We start from the raw sequence: 23,965 nt of genomic DNA, 5'->3' as shown, positions 1-23,965 counted from the left end.
AGACAGGAAGAGTAAAAAGACTTTTTTTTTTTTTACAAAGTCAACAACAAAAAAAAGAATCAGCCTAAAATCTTCATGTTCAATTGTTCAGCTGGTATCAGTTCCCACTGTTCACTCTTTAAGGTAGGCTACATAATTTACTGCTTCCTCTGTCTTTTCTACAGCAGTAAAAGATGCACCAGTGCCTGTGCTACACCACTGTGGGTGTAACTTCTTTGTTACACCCACAGCAGCTCTTAATCTTTTCATGTGGAAACGCAGCTTTGTATTATGTGCAGCGCTGAGGAGTGACAGCTGCTGGTAATTGATATCATTGCAATGAATTCCGATCAATTTTATTTCGATATTTCACCTCAAGGCAACTCTGGTTCAAGTTGATTATTTCAAATTACTACTTCAAATAATCAAATTTATAATACCTATTTAAAACCAGCATGGTGGCACAGTGGTTTGCACTGTTGCCTCACAGCAAGGAGGTGCTGAGCTCAATTCCACCATCAGGTCTTTCTGTGTGGAGTTTGGGAAGACACTTTTTGCTTTTGTGGTGCTGCCTGATGGGAATGTGTTTGCATAGTCTGGGTACTCCAGCTTGCTCCCAAAGTCCAAAGACATGCAGTTAGTGGGGATAGGTTAATTGGAAACTAAACTACCCATAGGTGCGAATGGTTCTCTGTCTATGTGTTAGCCCGGCGACAGATTGGCAACCTGTCTGGGGTGTACCCTGCCTCTGGCTCTAAGACAGCTGGGATAGGCTCCGCAACACTGAAAAGGATAAGCGGCAGAGAACGGATGGATATTCACACCCTTGACAGGCCACACCTCTAAGCTAACAATTTAGCTACTAGTTTTCCTTACAGTTTATGCTAAATGGTTCATTTTCTCATTAAATCTATGTTGACCTTATTACCACATGCAGTTTCCATTAACACTGAAACAGATATCTGACAGTCAGCCATGATTAATAAGAATTTACCCAATGCATAGCAATGTCACTGGGACTCTTGTCACTTGGATATTTTTTTCTTTCTGATTTTGAATTCTTACAGCTAACATGTCAAAAATAAATGCCACAATAGTTACAAAGACAAAAAGGTGTAGCCTAATTTTAGAAGTTGTAACAACTAACCCAACAGAAATTAAAACAACTTCATTCTAACTTAATAGACAAACTTCTATTAATGAAGCTATGAAATGACATTATGACGCATATGCTATGTGTCATAATCATTCTGTTGTCTGACTACAGAAATACCATAGTATTAATAGTATTCACAGCCTTTGCTCAATAATTTGGAAGCAATTACAGGCTCAAGTACCAATAAACTAGTTTCAGTAGATTTCTGGTCCTCCCCTAGAGTCCACCTTAAACTTCCACCACCACTGGTGTTGACAGTGCAGCCTCCGTGATTAATCATTTTCATAATTTCATAGAATTTATACCATAAAGTTAAAAAAAAATATGCTCATTTTCTTCTTTGTGGGTCTTTAATTGTATAAAATGAAACATGCAGCAACTTTTATTAAACAGAAATATAACAGCTCATGCAGTCTGTCTGGGAAACTACATTTAGTAACACAACACAGCACATTAATATATATACCTGCTTCTTTAGATGGACCTTTAATGAAAGGTCACTTTGCTCCACATTTGACTTGATGAATAGGATGCAGTTTGATTGGTCTCATATTTACTGTAAAATCAATACATGCTCATCTGGGATTGACTGTAATGTGTTTATATCTACGTGTGTGGGAGATGCTTTATTATCGACAGTGGCAGTATTATCCAGGAGTGTGCTTTCTTTCTGATGTTTAGTTTTCCTTGTTAGTTGAAAAACAGAAGCTCAATATGTATTTCAGGGTCTGTTTCCCCTTTCATTCACTTATACAGGGAGTGCAGAATTATTAGGCAAATGAGTATTTTGTCCACATCATCCTCTTCATGCATGTTGTCTTACTCCAAGCTGTATAGGCTCGAAAGCCTACTACCAATTAAGCATATTAGGTGATGTGCATCTCTGTAATGAGAAGGGGTGTGGTCTAATGACATCAACACCCTATATCAGGTGTGCATAATTATTAGGCAACGTCCTTTCCTTTGGCAAAATGGGTCAAAAGAAGGACTTGACAGGCTCAGAAAAGTCAAAAATAGTGAGATATGTTGCAGAGGGATGCAGCAGTCTCAAAATTGCAAAGCTTCTGAAGCGTGATCATCGAACAATCAAGCGTTTCATTCAAAATAGTCAACAGGGTCGCAAGAAGCGTGTGGAAAAACCAAGGCGCAAAATAACTGCCCATGAACTCAGAAAAGTCAAGCGTGCAGCTGCCAAGATGCCACTTGCCACCAGTTTGGCCATATTTCAGAGCTGCAACATCACTGGAGTGCCCAAAAGCACAAGGTGTGCAATACTCAGAGACATGGCCAAGGTAAGAAAGGCTGAAAGACGACCACCACTGAACAAGACACACAAGCTGAAACGTCAAGACTGGGCCAAGAAATATCTCAAGACTGGTTTTTCTAAGGTTTTATGGACTGATGAAATGAGAGTGAGTCTTGATGGGCCAGATGGATGGGCCCGTGGCTGGATTGGTAAAGGGCAGAGAGCTCCAGTCCAACTCAGATGCCAGCAAGGTGGAGGTGGAGCACTGGTTTGGGCTGGTATCATCAAAGATGAGCTTGTGGGGCCTTTTCGGGTTGAGGATGGAGTCAAGCTCAACTCCCAGTCCTACTGCCAGTTTCTGGAAGACACCTTCTTCAAGCAGTGGTACAGGAAGAAGTCTGCATGCTTCAAGAAAAACATGATTTTCATGCAGGACAATGCTCCATCACACGCGTCCAAGTACTCCACAGCGTGGCTGGCAAGAAAGGGTATAAAAGAAGAAAAACTAATGACATGGCCTCCTTGTTCACCTGATCTGAACCCCATTGAGAACCTGTGGTCCATCATCAAATGTGAGATTTACAAGGAGGGAAAACAGTACACCTCTCTGAACAGTGTCTGGGAGGCTGTGGTTGCTGCTGCACGCAATGTTGATGGTGAACAGATCAAAACACTGACAGAATCCATGGATGGCAGGCTTTTGAGTGTCCTTGCAAAGAAAGGTGGCTATATTGGTCGCTGATTTGTTTTTGTTTTGTTTTTGAATGTCAGAAATGTATATTTGTGAATGTGGAGATGTTATATTGGTTTCACTGGTAAAAACAAATAATTGAAATGGGTATATATTTGTTTTTTGTTAAGTTGCCTAATAATTATGCACAGTAATAGTCACCTGCACACACAGATATCCCCCTAAAATAGCTAAAACTAAAAACAAACTAAAAACTACTTCCAAAAACATTCAGCTTTGATATTAATGAGTTTTTTGGGTTCATTGAGAACATGGTTGTTGTTCAATAATAACATTATTCCTCAAAAATACAACTTGCCTAATAATTCTGCACTCCCTGTAGAGGATGTTGGATAATATTATCCACTCGACAATTCCATTTGTGTTTACGCACTAATCTGCTAATCCTGTCCTTAGCTAAAAGGTTCTCAGGACCTCTGTTTAGTTATAAACAGTGTGATTAATACTCCACTGACATTACTGCTTTTTATACTATCCGACAAGCTTCATCAAGAAATTTGATACTGGAAAAAAAAATGCAACCGGCAATATAACAGCAGCAGCAGCCATACACACAACCACCACAGTATAAAATAAAGTGGAAGTGCAGCACTCAGTGCGCATTGTGCTAAGGAAAACATGCTCAGTCCGCCTCAAAGCAGCCGGCTTTATGCAAGAGCAGGTTGAGTGCTGGGTGGAAGGGGTCTCTGGGAAGACGCTTTTTGCTTTTGTGGTGCTGCCTGATGGGAATTTCCTGTGTAGGGGAAGCTGTGGACCAGTATGTGGAACTGCCCGGATTCTCAGGGCTGCAGTGACAAATGCCGGAATAAAAGGAAGTGCATTCACACAGTCAAAGATCTGTCAAATATTATATTACTCTGCTTTTGTAGTTCATAGTTTTGGTTTTGCTACAAGTCTACCTAGACTTTACTGTTTCAGTTGACTTTCACACTCTTGCCGTGTACCTGTCAAATGCCTATAAAAACATCAAGATTAAATATCACCTTATATATGCCGAACCAGTTCATCTGCCCTTAGGAAACAAGGCTTAATGAAACAGTCGAATATACAGGACTGAGCATCTGACAGCATATAACGTATTACTGAGAGGCTCAAATTAGATCTTCATGCAGCCAAAGACAAAACATTTATCCTTAACAAGGTGTGAAATTGTTTTTCAATAAAAATAATTAGCTGTCACACAAGGGAATACAGAGAGGCTGTTTTATCCAAGCCTTACAAACATAACACACTCACTGGCCCCACTTCATTAACTCAAATACCTAATCAGCCAGTCAGACTGCAGCAGCTCAGTAATGCAGTTAGGCATGTAAACCTGCTGAAGACAACCTGCTGAAGTTCAAACCTGGAGCCTCAGAATGGGGGTGAAATGGGATTTAAGTGACTTTGAGCATAGCATGGTTTTTGGTGAAAGAAAGGCTGGTTGCAATATGTTAGACACTGGATTTTCCCACAGAACCATCATCTAGGGTTTACAGAAAATGGTCTGAATAAAAGAAAATATCCAGTGAGCAGCAGCTCTCTGGTGAAAATGCCTCATTGAAGCAAGTGAATAGAACTGAATCTCTGGCTATACAACATTTTTTCCCAAGACTGGAAAAATGTTGCCTGCTCTGATAATCTATCTATTCCATAATTTAAAAAGAAAAGAATAAACACTGTTATTGACAACCAGGTCAGAAAAGTAAAAGAACAGCGATGCAATGTGTCAGACAGAATGGCCGAGTGAAACACGTGAGATAACACCTCTCTGTGCTTCTGTCTGTACGCTATGTTGTGTTTCTCTCTTCACTGAACAACACCCTTTCTCATTCCTGCTCTGTTCTTCTCAGACACAATCCATTCCCCTGTTATGAACCACACACAGTACCCTCCTTTTTGACTGTAGCTGTGTGTCAAGCATTTCTCCCACAATGCACCTTATTGCAGTGATATAAGTGAGTATTTTATACCTTACCCTTTTCCCTTAGACTACAGATCAGTGTACACAATGTTTTCATTAAAGAAGTCTGTCTATAAAGTGAGTCTGATCCATTTGTTGTCTAGTTGTGTAATCTAGTTTTACTTTTGAGCTTAATTTGATCTTTCCAAAGGTGCACCAACTATTCTTCAAAATAACGTTCCCTGGCTTATTTAAGCATGAGATAAGCAGAGAAAACTGCAAACTGTGTACGTGTTGGTACACATCAAATCAAATCAAATCAAATCACTTTTATTGTTACATCACATGTGCAGGCACACTGGCACAGCACATGCGAGTGAAATTCTTGTGTGCGAGCCCCACAAGCAACAGAGATGTGCAAACACAACAACACAAACGAGCAAAATACAAGAATGGCCAACCTGAAACTAATAAATATATGTACAATATATAATAGTGTATGCATTTCTGGATGTGTATACTAAATATTTTCCTACATGTGTGTGTGTGTGTGTGTGTGTGTGTGTGTGTGTGTGTGTGTGTGTGTGTATACACATTTTTACAAATTAAATAGTAAAAATAATAATAATAATAACAACAACAACAACAACAACAACAACAATAATAATAATAATAATAATAATAATAATAAAATATATAAAATATACAGAGTTGAAAATGTGCAAAACAAGTGGCATTTATATACAGTGTGGAGTGCATAATGTTGAAGTTCCAGTAGTGAAGCTGAGGTGTCTATGACGTGTTCAGCAGTCTGATGGCCTGATGGAAAAAGCTGTCTCTCAGTCTGCTGGTACGGGACCGGATGCTGCAGAACCTCCTTCCTGATGGAAGCAGTCTGAACAGTTTATGGCTGGGGTGACTGGAGTCCTTGATGATCCTCCCCGCTTTCCTCAGGCAGCGCTTCCTGTAGATGTCTTGGAGGGAGGGAAGCTCACCTCCAATTATCCGTTCAGAGCACCGCACTACTCGCTGGAGAGCTTTGCAGTTGTAGGCGGTGCTGTTGCCATACCAGGTGGTGATGCATCCAGTGAGGATGCTCTCAATGGTACAGTGATAGAAGGTCCTGAGGATGCGGGGGCTCATGCCGAATCTTTTCAGTCTCCTGAGAAAGAAGAGGCGCTGCTGCGCCTTCTTCACTGTTTTGTTTGTGTGTACTGACCACGTAAGATCCTCAGCCAGATGTACTCCAAGGAACCGGAAGCTGCTCACTCTCTCCACAGCAGCGCCGTTGATGGTGATGGGGGTGTGTACTTCTCTGCACCTCCGGAAGTCCACTATCAACTCCTTTGTCTTTGCGACGTTGAGGGTGAGATGGTTGTCTTGACACCAGTGGGTCAGGGCGCTGACCTCCTCCCTGTAAGCCGTCTCATCACCGTTGGTGATAAGACCCACCACTGTAGTGTCGTCCGCAAACTTCACAATGATGTTGGAGCTGTTAGTGGCTGTGCAGTCGTAGGTGTAGAGTGAGTACAGGAGAGGGCTCAGTACACACCCCTGTGGAGCACCAGTGTTCAGTGTGATGGGGGATGAGGTGATGCTGCCCAGTCTGACCACCTGGCGTCTGTCAGACAGGAAGCTAAGGATCCAGCTGCAGAGGGAGCTGCTCAGTCCTAGATCCTGCAGTTTCCTGTCCAGCTTCGAGGGAACGATGGTATTGAATGCTGAGCTGTAATCTACAAACAGCATTCTCACATACGTGTCTCTCTTCTCCAGGTGTGACAGGGCAGTGTGTAGTGTCAGGGCTATGGCATCATCAGTGGACCTGTTGTGGCGGTATGCAAACTGTAGAGGGTCCAGTGAGTCGGGTAGTGCAGAGCAGATGAAGTCCCTGACCAGCTTCTCGAAGCATTTGCTTACGATGGGGGTCAGGGCTACAGGTCGCCAGTCGTTCAATGAGGAAATGGTGGAGGATTTGGGTACAGGGACGATGGTGGCCATTTTGAAGCAGGCTGGGACTACAGACAGAGAGAGGGAAAGGTTGAAGATGTGTGTGAACACTCCAGCCAGCTGAGCCGCGCATGACTTGAGGACGCGGCCGGGAATCCCGTCCGGACCAGTAGCTTTGCGCGCGTTCACCTTCCTGAAGCACTTCCGCACATCCTCCTCAGACACAGTGTGCGCACTGACGTCATCCGCGGTGCGCACACTGTCTGGTCTCATGGTGTTCGCTGCGTCGAATCTAGCGTAGAATACGTTTAGATCCTCACACAGAGAGGCCGTGGTCTGCGGTGTGCTGGTTTTCCCTCTAAAGTCTGTGATCGTGTTTAGTCCCTGCCACATACTCCGAGGGTTGTCAAACTGTTGCTCCACCCTGTCCCTGTACTCACGTTTGGCTGCTTTGATCGTCTTCCGGAGTTGGTAATGTGCGTGTTTGTAGTCCGATGTGTTCGCGGAGGCAAAGGCGGTGTTCCGTGCCGCGCGAACATCTCCGTTAATCCAGGGTTTTTGATTTGGGAAGGATTTGACTGTTCTGGATGGGACGACATCTTCCACGCATTTCCTGATAAATCCACAGACTGAGTCTGTGTACTCATCAATGTCTCTGGCGGCCACGTGAAACATTTCCCAGTCCGCGTGATCAAAACAGTCCCGCAGCGCAGACTCCGATTGGTCCGTCCAAAAGTGCACCGCCCTCCGGGTTGGAGCTTCCTGTTTCAGCTTCTGCCTGTAGGCGGGCAGGAGCAGGATGGAGCAGTGATCTGATTGGCCGAATGGGGCGCGGGAGAGGGCTTTGTACGCCAGAGGTGTGGACTCGAGTCACATGACTTGGACTCGAGTCAGACTCAAGTCATTAATTTTATGACTTTAGACTTGACTTGAAAAAATGTTCTAAGACTTGTGACTTGACTTGGACTTTTACACCAATGACTTGGGACTTGAATTGGACTTGAACCGGTTTACTTGAAAAGACTTGATATTTTACCCCAAATATAAAATTTAACATGCATATTATATAGAGATTGAAAATGTGACGTCATTCACGGGTAGAACCGCAAAGGATTCTGGGAACTCGTGGCAAGCGGTACTAGCGCACGCAGGCTTTCAATTAAAATCAGTTAAACAGCGATAAAAAGAAACACAAAAATGTCAAGAAGCCGTTGTATTATTAACTGCAATAGCCGGTCACATGACAGCCACGGGAAGCCGACGGGTAAAGAGATCGGTTGTTATCGGATTACGTCGTTGAAGAGAAATTGTTCAAGCCATGTTTCCGAAGTAACAAAGACGCGACGGATGGCCTGGATTGCAGCCATTCAAAGACCAAATATAACGTCCCAGAACACTCCAGCTCACAGGTTAGTCTGCTCCAAGCATTTACACGAAGGTCAGTGTTTTTTAGTAGTTAATACGTCATTTTCATAACATAATTGGTGATATAGGTTACAAGCAAGTCTGGCGCTGAACAGAAATTGTCGCGCTATGCTCCTTTATTTATTGTGCATAAATAGTGAATTGTCCTGACACAATATTGCGTTTCGCTTCTGTTATTATGGTACATTGACAAAAACATATACTTTTATTCACAGGATAAAACAGGTTTTTTGTATCACTAATTGCCCAGTGCGATTACAGACTGCGGTAAAGTGAGCCGTCATTTGTGAGCCGCGGTCAAGCCAGCCGCCTCCTATCCGCGCGGTGATTACAGCATACAATATTGTTGTCACTGCTACATTTCTGTAACGCTACCAGAAATTATTTCCACTACTAATTAATTACCGTTGAGCTCAAAGGTCCTATTAATAAACGGTTAAGGAATGTGTATTTATGACGACAATTTGTGAGACTGGTAAACTTATGATACGTACGATGGTCTTTCGTTCTACACGGTGCATTTCAAGGTCCTGCACCCATCCGTCGGTAAACTGTACCTGGGCTTGTTGCAGTGACCTGAAGTTACTAAACTTCATGAGTGTATGCACTCACTCCAAGAACCGTATGATTATAAATATGCATATAAATATGCTACGATGAGATAGCTGACTTCATCTAACTAGCAAATGTTGTCCAGGCTACGTTGGTGATACAGTTTTTTTTAATGTGTATGATATTTTTGTCATGCGATTTTAAAGCTGGTCCTACAACCGCATCCAAGAATAACATGCAGCTTATCACAGAACTGTCGGTGAAAATTATTCTTGGAGCTAGGTTTAATTGAGCTGCATTTTATAGAGGTGCAATTTCACAATTTGTGTATATTTTCTAAGTTCACTATTTTGTCATGTGTTGAGAAAAACACAGATTTTAAAATTACATGGTCTAATATTTACATTTAGCATAACTGCAACATTATTTTTTCGTTTTTTTTTTTTTAAAGACTCGAAAGGACTTGAAATTCAAAGTTTCAGACTTGTGACTTGACTCGGACTTTTACACCAGTGACTTGAGACTCGACTCTGACTTGCCTGACATTACTTGAGACTTGACTTGAGACTTGAGGATAAAGACTTGAGACTTACTTGAGACTTGCAAAACAATGACTTGGTCCCACCTCTGTTGTACGCATCCCGGAAAGAGGTGTAACAGTGGTCGAGTAGCCGGTTTCCACGTGTGTTAAAAAGGATGTGTTGATGGAGTTTTGGTGAGACTTTCTTCAGGTTTCCCTTATTAAAGTCTCCGGCTGTGATAAACGCTGCCTCTGGGTGTGCGGTTTCCTCACTGCTGATCGCGCTGTACAGTTCCCTGAGTGCACGGTCAGTGTCGGCTTGTGGGGGTATGTAAACAGCCGTAATAATCACTGCTGTAAATTCCCTCGGTAGCCAGAATGGCCGGCACTTAATCATCAGGTACTCCAGGTCCGGTGAGCAGAAGGATTTGACCGGGTGCACGTTCGCATAATCACACCAGCTGTTGTTGATCATGAAACATACACCACCGCCTCTGCTTTTCCCAGTAAGATCCTGTGACCTGTCCGCGCGGTGCACAGAGAACCCCGGCAGTTGTATTGCGGAGTCCGGTACTTTGTCCGATAGCCAGGTTTCTGTGAGGCAGATCACGCAGCAGTCCCGCATCTCTCGCTGGAATGAGATCCGTGCCCGAAGCTCGCACAGCTTGTTCTCCAGAGACTGCACATTAGCCAGTAATAAACTGGGTAACGGTGGTCTGTAAGTGCGCCGTCTCAGTCGAACCAGAACGCCAGATCTTCTCCCTCTGCGTCGGCGTTTGCGGCCTCCAGGGCCAGAGAACAAAGGCGTCTCAGGTGAGATGAATGGGGGGTCTGCAAACGGAGCGTCCGTGTTGCAAAACTTGAACTCCGGAAAGTTATAAGAAAGACCGTCTTTTATGTCCAGTAAGGTTTGTCGGTCGTACACAAGGAGACAAGTGCTGCTCGTGAAAAAATAAAGGAAAAGTAAAATTAAACACAGAAGAAAGCCGTTGCTTGGGGGAGCTCGCGACGAGGCTGCCATACTCGGCGCCATCTTGTCAATGTCATCTTGACATTTGCAGTATATTTCTGTACTACATGTCGGAAAGTTTAGATGGCTGTCTATTAGCAATATGAAAGGGTGCTATTACATCCAATGCTATGCTAAAATTAGCTTACTTAAAAAAAAAAAATGCTAATCTTCAAGTTTTCATGTTTTGTTTCTAAGCAGCAAGCAAGGCAAAAACTCACTTTAATGGGGAAAGAGCAAGTCAGTTTCATAAACTGCATATAAAAGATGGATAAAACCTCTTGGTTATAAAAAGCCAAAGGGGACTGTTTTCACTATTGTCATTGTAGTGAAGACTAGATGTAAAGAGCTAGCATTAGCTGATAGCGTAACACTTCACACTCTAATCCACTTTAAGTCAGTTAAAACCTATATGCCTGCAGTCTAAATGCTGAAGTCAAGGCTTTCAAACCAGTGAGTGATGCCAAATCTTTTATATGGAGATTATGTGTGTTCTGGGTGTTTCATCAATGATCCTTGTCCAGGATTACTAATGCAGTTAGCCTTTTTCTTTGAGAAAGCGCATTATGTTAGCAAGCATTAATGGAGATAACTTGATTTAGGGCATTGGTTCTCAAACTTTTCACAATGAACACAACCTCATAAAATATATGGCTCTTAAAGTACCACCCTTATGACTGACATTAAAGTACAGTAGTATAGGCCTATTTAACACCACATACAGTTTACATGAGACAATTTTATTTCTTATATGAATGTTATTTATTTTAACTGTCATAAAAAGGATGTGACAAGTGATAATAATAACAACTGTACTGCATTAAAACATTCACAGCAGGTGGGATATCCGGTCTTTAAGTGATGACGTATAAACCCTGCTTCCCGTTCAAAACTAATCTGCGTTTATTAAGGCTGTTGTGTTTTTAACGTTTTAATGCTTTGTATCTTGTTCTATTTAATCTAAACAAGCCCCTAAATAAAGGCAGAGATCACTGTGGGCCTATCTTGGTTTTTGCTACCACTATTCATTTCAAAGCTCAGCTGTTAAACCTTACGATGTAACTACAGCCCAGCCCATACAGCAGTATATTAATGACTAACCTCGTATTGTTGATGGATTATCTCAGTTGTTCTCCTGACTGACGTTTGGTCCATTTACAGCATCCTGCTATGCGATTGCATTTGTCCCTAACATTGGGAACCCTCATGTTAACTTTTATCGAGTGGAAAAAAGTTTGTTTTCATCCTCCAGCTTCACTGTGTTAATGTGTTTACATCATGCAAACATAGCTGTGTCGCTAGCGATCACATAGCACACCATTATATACCAGCTAGCCCAACTTCAGTAACCCTACAAACATCACTGCTGTTTAGTTTCCTGTCTTCATTTATGCAGCATATAGCAGAGGTGTGTGTTTTAATTTTTCAGAAATCCCCCAATAAGTAGTATATATAAGACATATATCATTTGATCTTAAACAAAAAAAAAGAGACTTCCCACGTAACACTAGAGGGAGCCCACGTACAACCAGTGGTATGCGTACCACAGTTAGAGAACCACTAATTTAGGGCACAAACATGCTAGTTATTATTATAAAAAAAAATCTGAAGCTACTTTTTATCAGATAAATCATAATCAATTAGCAAATTCTGAGCACATTTTAATGACCACTAAATCACTGTGATTTTTACTTTCCAAAATTATTGAAGGCAACAAAAACATACCAGCTTTTCATTTATTTTGAAATTTTTGAGACTTGAAATGTAAAATGTCTGTCTCTAAAGCACTTTGGGTGAACCTCTGTTATTTAAATATTTTATAGAAAAATAAATAAAATAGATGCAACAGTCAACACAAAAAGGTTCAGACATTTTTCATAGTGCATGTTTGAGGTGCATCGTTTCATTTCCAAAAAACTAATTTCAGTGGGCTACACACTGAACTTAGAGCATAGAAACAAAGCATTGATTCTATCACACTAGTATAAATTTGTTGGTGTCTATACTAGATCGATCGGCCCACCTCTAAATTACGTGGGGACTACAAAGATTCCCTGCAGAAACCTAAATCAGGCATAAAATATCATCAGAGGGTGGCTGCTCTCAGTTTTAGGCATGTCTAGGCATGTCTCGGTGTGTACGAGGGAACGCAAACACATGGTATCCCTATATAATTGAGCTTTCCACAAACATACACACTCACACTTGCCAGCGTAATTAGCAAATTCTGCCATGATGACGCACAGCTGGTAAAAATGTATTGACTCTTGGGCAATCATGGGTCTGCACTAAATATTTGCCATTAGTGTTTCTTTGCCTTTTCTCTGTGGAAGTTGTGCAGATATGCAATACTTATTTTTCACATCTCAAGCATTCTGTTTTCACAGGAAACCCATCAAATTAAAGTGCAAAGCCTGCTTTAGAAAGGTCAGGATTTATGGCCACAAATCACTCACATATAGATTATACCAATTAGTTAATCATTTCAGTAATGTTTCTGCATCATCATAGGCTGAGAACATTGAAATGGAGTCAGTGTTTGCTTGAAAAAAGACTTTTAACGCAGCCAGCTTCAGGGCAACAGTGTTTCACAACAGAATGTACTGAAATGACACATCAGGCCTCTGAATTCCTATCTTCATCTCCATCACTCCTTCTTCCTTGCATTATTCATTGTGTGTCGCTGCTTCCATGCTCTCTTTCCCTCTCCTTTTCTGTCCTTCAGTGACACCGGACTACATGAGTGAACAAACACAAGCAGCAGTAGTTCCCTCAAGGACGCACATATAATACACAGCCACTTTAGAGCACTTCCGTAACCAAATAGTATCAAAGAAATGAGTCAGGAGATCATCTGATAGCAGCAACGCAATAAATAGCATCAGTCAGTGACAGTGTGTGTGTTTATGTTAGCATGCCCAGGAGCCTTTACAGTAGGAGGTACTAGGTTTTATTAACATTTATTTACACTGTGTGTGTGTGTGTGTGTGTGTGTGTGTGTGTGTGTGTGTGTGTGTGTGTGTGTGTTTGTCCTACCGTCTTGGGGCAGTGTACGTATCGCGCCAGACTGATAATCAGATCATGCGTGATGGGATCAACCAGGTTTCTGAAGCTGGCGTAGCGGTACAACACGTCATCCAGTGATGTTGATTCCATGCCTAGGTCCTACACACACATTAAGTAAGACCATATGTATTAGCAATATATTTATGTAGCACATTTCATATAAACAGGCTCTACATTAAAAAAAAAGGAAAGATAATGAGGGAAAAAAGAGAAAAGAATACAGGTTCCATGACTGCTACGAATTCATTCATTCCCTCATATGTAAGTCCGAGCGAGTATGTCAAAGACGTTTACATTCTGAATGCAGCTTTTTAAACTTCCCGACCCCCTAAAGCATTGAATTAAAGCCCTCTGAACTGCTTCCTGCTGTCTGACTGTCTGGTTTCTGGAGAGGAGGCCAAAAAACAAAATTTGTCACATCTCAAGCCCCATCAAAGCCAATGAAGCATAAACCTGTTGGCAGAGCTTCACGCATGAACAGCAGTCTTGTTAAAACTTCAAAAGTCAACATGAATGACAACGCCACATGAAAGTGTGCAGGAGAGGATTAGACTGCCACAGTTGAAAGTATTTTGAGGAAAAGCTCCTGTCACTGACTTTAATATGAAGCCTAAAGCAGAGCACAGGCTGTGTATGCTGGATGCAGTACAACTGAGCAAAACAACCATGCTATGCTATTTGTTTGAGCTCAAGTCACTGATGACATTAATCATTTACATTATCCATCATGCTCCATTATAAGGACCCAAAAGTTGATTTGTTTGGGAACAAAATTAAAAGGTTAAAACACTAGCAAAGCTTTATGTTTGGGTTTTTAACAAGTACAACAAGAGTATGAGAGTGCTCCATGTAACAGAAATACTACTGTCAATCTTGATGTTTTTAGAACTTAACTAACAGCGGGACCAAAAATTGTAAAGTTTGTCCTGAGTGTGGGAGTAAAGGAAAGGTCACTTTCTTGGTAGCATGAATGTGCTCATTTCATGGCAATCTGCCAATTAGATTGTGAGAAATCCTGACATTTTGCTCTAGCTCGTGCAGTGTGCAGGGGAAAGGTTTAATCTAGGCACAAATTTGTTCTGTAAACGTCTGGTCCAGCTCCCAAATACATAACTGTAGTTCTAAAATACTACATTTATTTCCTGCTTGATCCTGTCAAAGCAGAAAACGCTGGAACACCAAAATATTCTGCATTTACGCTTTGCAGACCACGAGTGAGCTCTAGGACTCTCAGTTTTTTCTGCTTGAGTGCTCATTTTTAGCTGTGCTGCTGGCAAGACGTTGTGGATGGTAATGTCCTTCTGCTACCATCCAAAGCATTAGCCTATATATTTTACATAAATTCAGGGTTTAGTAACAACTTCTCCTCAAGCTCCATCATCAGATCAACTAATTTATCTAATATCACACTTTCAAAGCTAATGACCATGCTTAAAGCTTAGGCTGCACTTTAATAAAAAATGTCACTAAATATTTCTTGATGCATGCTCAATCATCCAAATAAGTAAATTCCCAAAAGTTCATTCTGTTGTGGTTGAATCAATACACTGTGTGCACAATTATTAGGCAAGTGAGTATTTTGGCCATATCATAATTTTTATGCAAATTTTCAAGCTGTATAAACTTGTGTGCTTATTGGATTTAAGCATATCAGGTGATGTGTATTTGCATAATGAGTGAGGGCGTGGCCTGGGAAGATCAACACTCTATATAAAAGTGTGCATAATTTCTATGCAGCTTCTCTTCCTCAGGCAAAATGGGCCAAAAAAAAAAAGATTTAAAGGTATTTCAGAGGGATGCAGCAGTCTTGAAACTGCTAAGATATTGGGGCGTAACCACATCAAATGTTTTGTTGCAAACAGGGTCGCAAGAAACGTATTGAGAAAAAAAGACGGAAATTAACTACCAAAGATTTGAGAAGAATCAAAAGTGAAGCTATCAGGAACCAATTATCTTATAGGGCTGCCATATTCCAGAACTGCAGCCTATCCAGAGTGTCCAGAAGTACAAGGTTTTCAGTGCTTAGACACATGGCCAAGGTAAGGAAGGCTGAAACCCCACCACCACTGAACAAAACACACAAGTTGAAACATCAAGAATGGGCCAAGAAATATCTGAAGACAGATTTTTCAAAGGTTTTATGGACTGATGAGATGAGAGTGACTCTTGATGGACCAGATGGCTGGGCCCATGGCTGGATCTGTAAAGGACACAGAGCTCCACTTTGACTCTGACGCCAGCAAGGTGAAGGTGGGGTACTGGTATGGGCTGGTATTTATTAAGATGAGCTAGCTGGGCCTTTTCAGGTTGAAGATGGCCTCAAAATCAAACTTACTCCCAGTTTTCTTCAAGCAGTGGTACAGGAAAAAGTCTGCATCTTTCAAGAAGACTAGTATTTTTATGCAGGACAATGCTCCATCGCATGCATCGAAGTACTCCACTGCATGCTTAGCCAGTAAAGGCCTTAAGGATGAAAAAATAATGACATGGCCCCCATTCCTCATCTGACCTAAACCCTATTGAGAACCTGTGTGCCCTGCTTAAGCAAGAGATTTATAGTAGAGGAAAACAGTACACCTCTCTGAACAGTGTCTGGAAGGCTGTGGTTGCTGCTGCACAAAAAGTTGATCATCAACACATCAAGAAACTGACAGACTCCATGAATGGAAGGCTTGTGAGGGTAGCTATATTGGTCACTGATTTTCTTTGACATGTCAGAAATGTTTATATGTAAATTCTGAGTTGTTTTATTACTCTTACTTTAATAATTGTGCACACAGTGCATAGTTACTAAAAAAGTTACCATTTAATATACTTATAACTGCAAAGAAATATAGTTTCGGTATATTTTCTTTTGAACTGCAAAGTTAACATTTGTGAGACCAACTGATAGTGAGGGCAGGATTTCTGTTTTGTTTGGTTTTTTCTTTTTGGGGGGGGGGGGGGGGGGGGTTATTATAAAATACAGGAAAAAATATTGGGCAAAAACAGCTTGCCACTTTGGTATTTTGTCAAAATGTATTTCACTTTGGGGTAAAGTTAGCGTTCCCCAAGATCAAACTTCAAGCTCAGATTTATAGTCGTGATTTATGCGCTTCATAAAGAAAATGTTGAAATTGTATATTTTCATTATATGTGTGGTCTGTATATGTCCCGTGTAACAGGATGCATATTGTATCCAGTATGTAATTTGCTTTACTAACTTTTTTATCTATACCATTATTATTTGTGTGGATGCTAGAATGCTGCTTGGAAGATGCTCTGAGAGAAAGAATGTGTGTAACAAGAATCCAGACACTTTTTAGCCTGTAGGTAAGTGCAGATATATTTTCATGTGTTTGGATTTGTTTTGCAGGCATTTTATTGCCAGCTGAGTGGCATCAGGACTGACCTTTAGAAATGAGAGAAAAGGGAAGAGCGAGACTGATGGATGCTCAGTCTCCTAGAGAAAGCTATGACTCACTGAGGTTTCCATGCTGCTTATTGTTCTGCGTAGGAGTGGCTGCAAATAATGACAGCAGCTTCGACTGACACAAACACACACACACACACACACACACACAATCAGCGGCTGTGTTTTCAGATAACGGTGGCATTAATAGTTAATAATCACCACATAAGAGAAATGTATGATTAGTTCATCAACAGGTGTATGCTATAGTGGTCAGCGACAGTAACCTCAAAATAACTGGCTAGTTTTAAACCTTTCCACAATGTCTGACTTCTGGCTTACAAACCTCTGGACTAACGATGAGGTCTGATCTGTGAAGTACACTAACAAGTGAATGGAAGAAAAAAAATCTGTCAGCAGAACTTGTTACCAGTAGTAATGGATTTAATGAATATATGGAAACAAAAGTATCCATTTTTGCTCAGTTTAGGACACTGATTATATTTCTAGAATTCTTCCAAGTTTTTCCAAGAGCCTAATTTCATGTTTCAATACCACACTAACAATAGAACAGGGGGGGGGGACAAGACGGGAACAAACAGTGCACTTACAGAAAAATAAAAAACCAAAGATAGTTGGATAACTCATTAGGATGTGGTAATAACCGGGAACATTTAGCGTGTGATAGGAGAAACTGTATGTGTGTGTGATACTTCTATTAGTTAACAGCTCGAGAGAAGAAAGATAATTTTTTTTTACATTAGCTACTAATAACGACAATCATTATGGAAAAAACATATAAATAATAATAATCACTATCATCGTTATCGTGTGCGTTCATTTATATTCACTCCAGAAAGGTATTACATTATTAACGTTACCCTCTTATGAAATATGCATGACAAAGCATAAAAATGCATAGTCTAATATCCTGGCCTCTGTGTGTCAAATGCATAGCCACTCACACACATGCATACTGAGAACAGTTCTAGTGAAAGCAAAGTCCACACTAATTAGGATCGGTCAACATCAAAGCAGTGGTTGGAACCCAGCTGAATATTAACAAAGGTGGAGCTGAAGAGACGCGGCAAACACAAACACAATGGATCAAGTGCAGCTCTTTGCTAAATAAAAGGAAATGGCAACAGAGGCAGGTGGAGCTATATATGAAGCAGATGTTGAACCTTATCAAAAATCACGTCCTGACCAAACAGTATGCGCCACCTCTGACAAGACAGGCCTCCATTTTGTTATTTTTGTAAGAGAATCTGGACCGGGATCTCACATTTGGTAAAGAATAAGAAAATAAATGCCATATTTAACAGCCTTGCACAAACACGAAATGACATGTGGAGCAATCACTGTCGATTGTCACTGTCGATGAAGAGCCACCTCGACAGGACAAGACTCGGCTGACAAAGGTCCCTCTTTCGAGGATGCCAATGTTCACATTTTGGACAGAGAAGACACGGTTTGAAAGAAGAGTGAAAGAATCCATCTATGTCCACTGTAAACGACCATCTTTGAACAGAGGCGGTGGCTTACGACACCAACCGTCTGCCATCTATAATCCAGTTTTGAGATCCTTTCCCAGACACCTTAACGCCCACTCACATCCTGGACCATTTGACCTCAGGAAATCACATGATAGGGTGGGGCTAGGTTTCACAGCGGGTTCACCTGAAACCTTGGCTGATTGTGACCCACACCCGTTTTCACCCCTTGGCTAGTGTGATTAGGTAGAGTATCAACAGTGGGTTCATGACCCTCTTGGGGGACACTCCCCTAAGACTTAAATCTGGGACTCTCCAGCATTTGACGTTAGAATTGAAGAAGCTTCTCGGATGAGAGGTGAAACATCTTCAAGCAACTCAAAGAAGTCCAGACGTTTTTCTTTCCAAGCTCCTTAGACTACGATGACCTGGATGACTGAGAACCTTCACAGACACTGTCGATTATGTATTTATTTATTATTAACATGGTGCCAGCCTGTGGTTCAGCTTCCGCGACTCCCTTCCATGTCGAAACCATCAGCCGCAGTTTTGGCTGAGGGCAACAAGGGATCTGTTTCTGACAGGCCAGCTTGGTGCGCTAGCCGTTGTTGGAGACCGTTAGTTAGCTACCATCTGGCAACGCGAAATAGCCAACACTCCTGTCTGTGGACAGCTAGCTAGCCTATGAAACTAGCTAGTTTCTTAGGCTACCTAAGAAGCTAGCTAACTTGAGATATATGCCCTGAAATGAGAATAGGTTTTTGAATACCGACTATGTAACAGTGCAAGCTATTTAAAGGTTGGGTGGCTCTGCCCAATGTGATTGTGGCAATCAACACCCAATCAGGATTGGCAGAATGAGATACATGCTTCTGAGGAATACTCAGGGAGGTGCATCCCATAGTGAGACATTGAAACAAATGCTAAGAGTCAGAACCTTTATTCACCCAGGAAATGAAACTCCTGAGAACAAGATTGTCTTTTAAGACAGTGTCCAGGGCCCAGACAGGCAGCATTAACCTAGCACGTATGAGTCTACAGTATCAACCTGTTAATTACAACATAGGCTCACCCTAAATCATGTCCTGATGTATTGTCTTTGCGGACTCTAATGAGGACCATTGTTTATAAAATGTAGATCATGCTGTTATTGAAGAAAACTCTAAGGTAGCGATGGAGCCCATAAACCAATCACTGAGGAAGTTGATGGCCATTTTTTCATAGGCATGCATACAACCTGAGGAGTCCCCCCCCCTGCTGGCCATTTGAAAGAATGCAAGATTCACACACTTTGGCATTACCACAGCCATCTTTTATATTCAATCTATGCATAAAAGTTATATAGTGTATATGCTGATCATATATTGGTAGTCAGATAGTTTTTACTATTATATGTATGCAGACATTAAAAAGAAATTCTCACATGACTATATCTTTTTTTTCTTTTTTAATTTTTGTTATTTAGATTTATTTTATCATATTTTTATTAATCCAATGGCGAGTCTGTTCTAGTCTGTTCTTCTAATAAACAGGTTAACTGGCTAGTTTATTATGACAATTATGAGGGAAAGAGTTTTCTTTTTTTTTTAATCTTGTTTTTCTATCTATAAAACAAGGGGCAGCTAATGTAACTGTTGGGGCTTCTTTCATGACGTTTTGACTGCCATGTCATTGTCTCTATTGAAATGGTGCCCGACCGATCTTGAATTTGCTTATTAGCACTGCCGGCAGGACTCAACCCATGGTGATTCAAAGAGCCGCGGACAATATGAATCATTCAATCAAATGGCACCATGTTGAGACACTGCCCCTCAAGTGCTGATTAGACAAAAATAAAAGATGGCTGAGCGAACATCAGTGCAATGTATGGAGATAGATCCACTCTTTTATGACGTGCTTTATCAAAACAGCACAAAACTCCACAGGGAACTTCTGCAGTTCTGGGAAAACGGCGAATCTTTGGAGGCTCTGGACACAAATCATGCTGCTGTAACATGAAGTCACGGTCTTTGTCTTGGTGTCCTTTACAGTTCACTTCCTTGGTTATTTTGAAGGTTTTCCTGTGTTTTTACATCCTTACTTTTTCTTTTTCCCACTCTTTCAGTGTCATACACAGAGTTGAAACATCTTAATATCCCTTTCTCCTTGATGTGGATTTAGTCTATGCTTGTTTTAATCATTTTTGCCATTTTTCTGTTCAGCCCTCATCACATATCTAATAAAATAATTTTAGCAGCACATGTCAGAGTCGAACCTTATCCATAACGGTAGATTTGGATTTCATTTGTGTTTTCTAACATCACTGCCACAATTCAGATCTATGGGATACCTCCTCACAAGGCAGGTGCCATTCTTTCATCGCATGCTTGTGATGAAACAGAGTTTGGTGAACCAGACTTACTCCCTGAGTTAAGCTCCACAGGATTTCAGCAGCTGACTGGTATCTTCAGACGTTAGAGGCAACCGCAACGCTACACCACTGCTGCTACTACTACTGAAACCCTGGTCACATGTGATGGCTTCAAAAAAAATCCCATGCAGCTGAGTGGAAACACCTGAAGGAACCCTGCCAGATAAATTTAGCGCCAGTAAAGCACGCTCCGGCGCTCTTTCTTACAGTTAAGCGATCAGCTGTGAGGGGGCCCGGGGGCGAACGGTGTAGAGAGATGCCAGTTTTTGGTTGCGAGTTAATTGAAGAGCATTGATTGAGAAGAAGGCCTCCTCATTATCTCTTAACAGAGCTCCTGTTTCATTAATCAATGTCTACTTGATTCAAGCTCGCCAGTTTATCGCCATTGTTTCCAAGCAACAATAAAGAGACGCTCGTAACCAACACACTCTTCAAAATCAGCGCTTCACTTTCATCTCTCCTTGTTTCCCTTTCCCTTCTCTCTCTCTCTCTGTCATGTTTCCCTCTAAGTGCTGTCTTTCACTGTCTCTGAAATCACTCACCACCACTTCTTGTCTGTCCTCTGCTTTAGCTGAACACTAATGGTAGTCTTTCTTTTTTCTCTCCTCCCGCTTCCCTTTATTCATAGTAATTGTCTTTATCCAATTCATCCTGTTTCTGTCCGTCACATACTGTTCCGGCAGAGCACAGGCCCTACGCAACATGAAACTAAATATCATCATTATATTACTGGAACTCCTCCAATTATGCCTTCATGACCCAACATCAAAACCTGTTATTATCTCTATTATGTTAATGCAAATGTAAGGCAACCCAGTTTGTTTTCAGCCTTCTCCGTTTGGCCTCTAAAGCTGGAACACCCTGCTGATAAAGAAATACAGACCACATCCTTCAGTCTCCAACATCCCTGAGTACCTATTTGGTACTATTTGGTGCTCAGGAAGCAGCACCTCAGGCTTATAGACATACAGCTTCCCCAGATTGCTGTTTACTGATTACTCAGTGCTAGTTGGACGTTTTCTTTCCACCACTCAGCATTACAACAAATGGCCTAAATCCTCCATCACTAAGCTAGGCTATACATTTTATTATAAATAAAATAATGAATAAATTATTATAAATAATAACATAAATAATAATTATTTGATTATTATTGTTACTGACACCATGAGAAAGAACAAGGTGCTGATAGAGATCTTGTAGATATAGTAGTGGCCGTTACAGTGGTTAAATTGATTGCCATTAGGTAGAGGTACCTGAAGCAGCCATATAAGCTGCTTCTAAAGTGGAAAATCTCTAAAAACAAGCAAACAAAACAGATCTAAAAGTAGCTTATTCTTTCAAGAGGAAATAGTCTGAAATTCCTACAAGAAACAGGAACCATTTGGGGAAGTCGATTTTTCTACCTGTTTCAAACTAAATCTTAATCATATTTTGTTTCAGGCAGTTCTGCTTTCAGGAGGTTTACGAGCATCTGACTTGGAGCTTGTGATGCTGAAATAGCTGATTGTGAAAACAGAAACAACCAATAATAACAAAATAAAAGAATAAGTGCTGGAGGAACTTGTACCTGTTGGGAAAACAATCAACTTGAGCAATTAAATTAATTCTTGAAAAATTAAGTTTCCTGAAACTTTTTGTGGACCTATAGTAAACCAGTAAGCATCCTGGTTCATTTCAACATCTTATATGCCTAATTTTCCCATTTTTGTGGTTACTGGCAGTCTAACATGGAGTGTAAGTGGGGAAAAGGCTATGCACAAAACATGAATTATGAGTCTTTCTAGATGGAAGTCTCAGGTCTGTTTGGAAGTGCTTATCTCATTAGATCCCACACTAGGGATCACAGCCTGGAGAAAACTTACTAGATGACCAAATTACCAGCGTATTAACATTAATTTGTTTACATGGAAACAAAAATTGTTTCTTTCCACGTCTTGAAATTAGCTAGACACAACCTCACATGAACTACAAAACATTGCATATTACACTGTGTCACTATTATTTCAGCATGTGAAAACATAAAGTATAATCTCAGTTACAAAAACGTTGGGACATTGAGTAAAGTGTAAATAAATACAAAATGCAACGCCTTAAAAATCTCACATATCCATATTTGATTCGAAATGGGATACCTAAGGCATATCGAACATTTAAATGAACAGATTTGACTATTTCATGAAAAATATTAGCATGAAACAAGTTCAGGAACATTTTTACACTGATTGGTTACTTGTGTAAAAAGTTGAAAATGTATTAAAAGATCATCTGAGAGAGCCAGTGATTCTCAGAAGTGTAGACAATTGCAGATTAATACACCACTGTCCAGACTCCTAAATTTGCAAAGATTTTGAATATCTCATCATCTCCAGTACATGACATCATCAAAAAGACTCAAAGAATCTGGAGGAATCTCTGTAAGCAAGGGACAAGGCCAATCCTGTATTGGATGTCCTTGACCTTCAGGCCTTCAGACAGCACTGACAGATGTGATCAGGAACACTTCCAGAAATCACTGTCTCTGAACACCCACGTATGCAGGTTAAAGCTCTGTCATGCAGAGAAGAAGCCATATGTGAACATGATTCAGAAACACTGCTGTCTTCTCTGACCCAAAACTCATTTAAAATGGACTGAAAGCAGAAAACTGCTTTGTGATCAGATCAATCCAAATCTAAAATTCTTTGTGGGAAACATGAACGGCGTATCCTCCAAACTAAAGAGGAGAGGGCCCTTGCTATGAGCATCTCTGGTGATACTGGGGTGCATTATTGCCTATCAAAAAGGTAGCTTGCACATCTGGAAAGGTATACACCAGGGGTCCCCAACTCCAGGCCTTGAGGGCCGGTGTCCTGCAGGTTTTAGATCTCACCCTGAGAACCTTCACAGACCTTTGTGTTAACGTTTGCTTATCACCGCCATCTGCCACCAGTGCATAGAGCTTTGATCAGTAAATAGTAACAGAACAATTCTGATGAAAATCTCCAAAGTCCAAACAGTAATCTGGGGAAGCTATGTGTCTATAAGCCTCAGGTGCTGCTCCCTGAGTTTGAGTCACGAGGGGATAAACTATAAACACTGCCAGCGTATGGGCTCTGTGAAGTGTGTCGAAATCAGTTTCTTCCCTCACTGTCTTCA

At 41.0% G+C, this 23,965-nt stretch overlaps 1 protein-coding gene across 1 annotated transcript in view; it reads right to left on the bottom strand.

The window, feature by feature from the left end:
* lrrc75a (leucine rich repeat containing 75A) overlaps positions 1–23,965 on the bottom strand; it is a 74,723-nt gene that overhangs the window by 49,171 nt on the left and 1,587 nt on the right. The window contains exon 2 of the mRNA XM_085479137.1: positions 13,504–13,632. Coding sequence (XP_085335263.1) covers positions 13,504–13,632 — 129 coding nt within the window. The remainder of the gene's footprint in view (positions 1–13,503; positions 13,633–23,965) is intronic.

This window comes from Copadichromis virginalis, linkage group LG14, assembly GCF_057382275.1.
Source record: "Copadichromis virginalis isolate Kocher_CV1m ecotype Utaka linkage group LG14, C_Virginalis_male_GT1.1, whole genome shotgun sequence".
Taxonomy (NCBI): domain Eukaryota; kingdom Metazoa; phylum Chordata; class Actinopteri; order Cichliformes; family Cichlidae; genus Copadichromis; species Copadichromis virginalis.
This window is presented reverse-complemented; position numbering and strand designations above follow the sequence as displayed.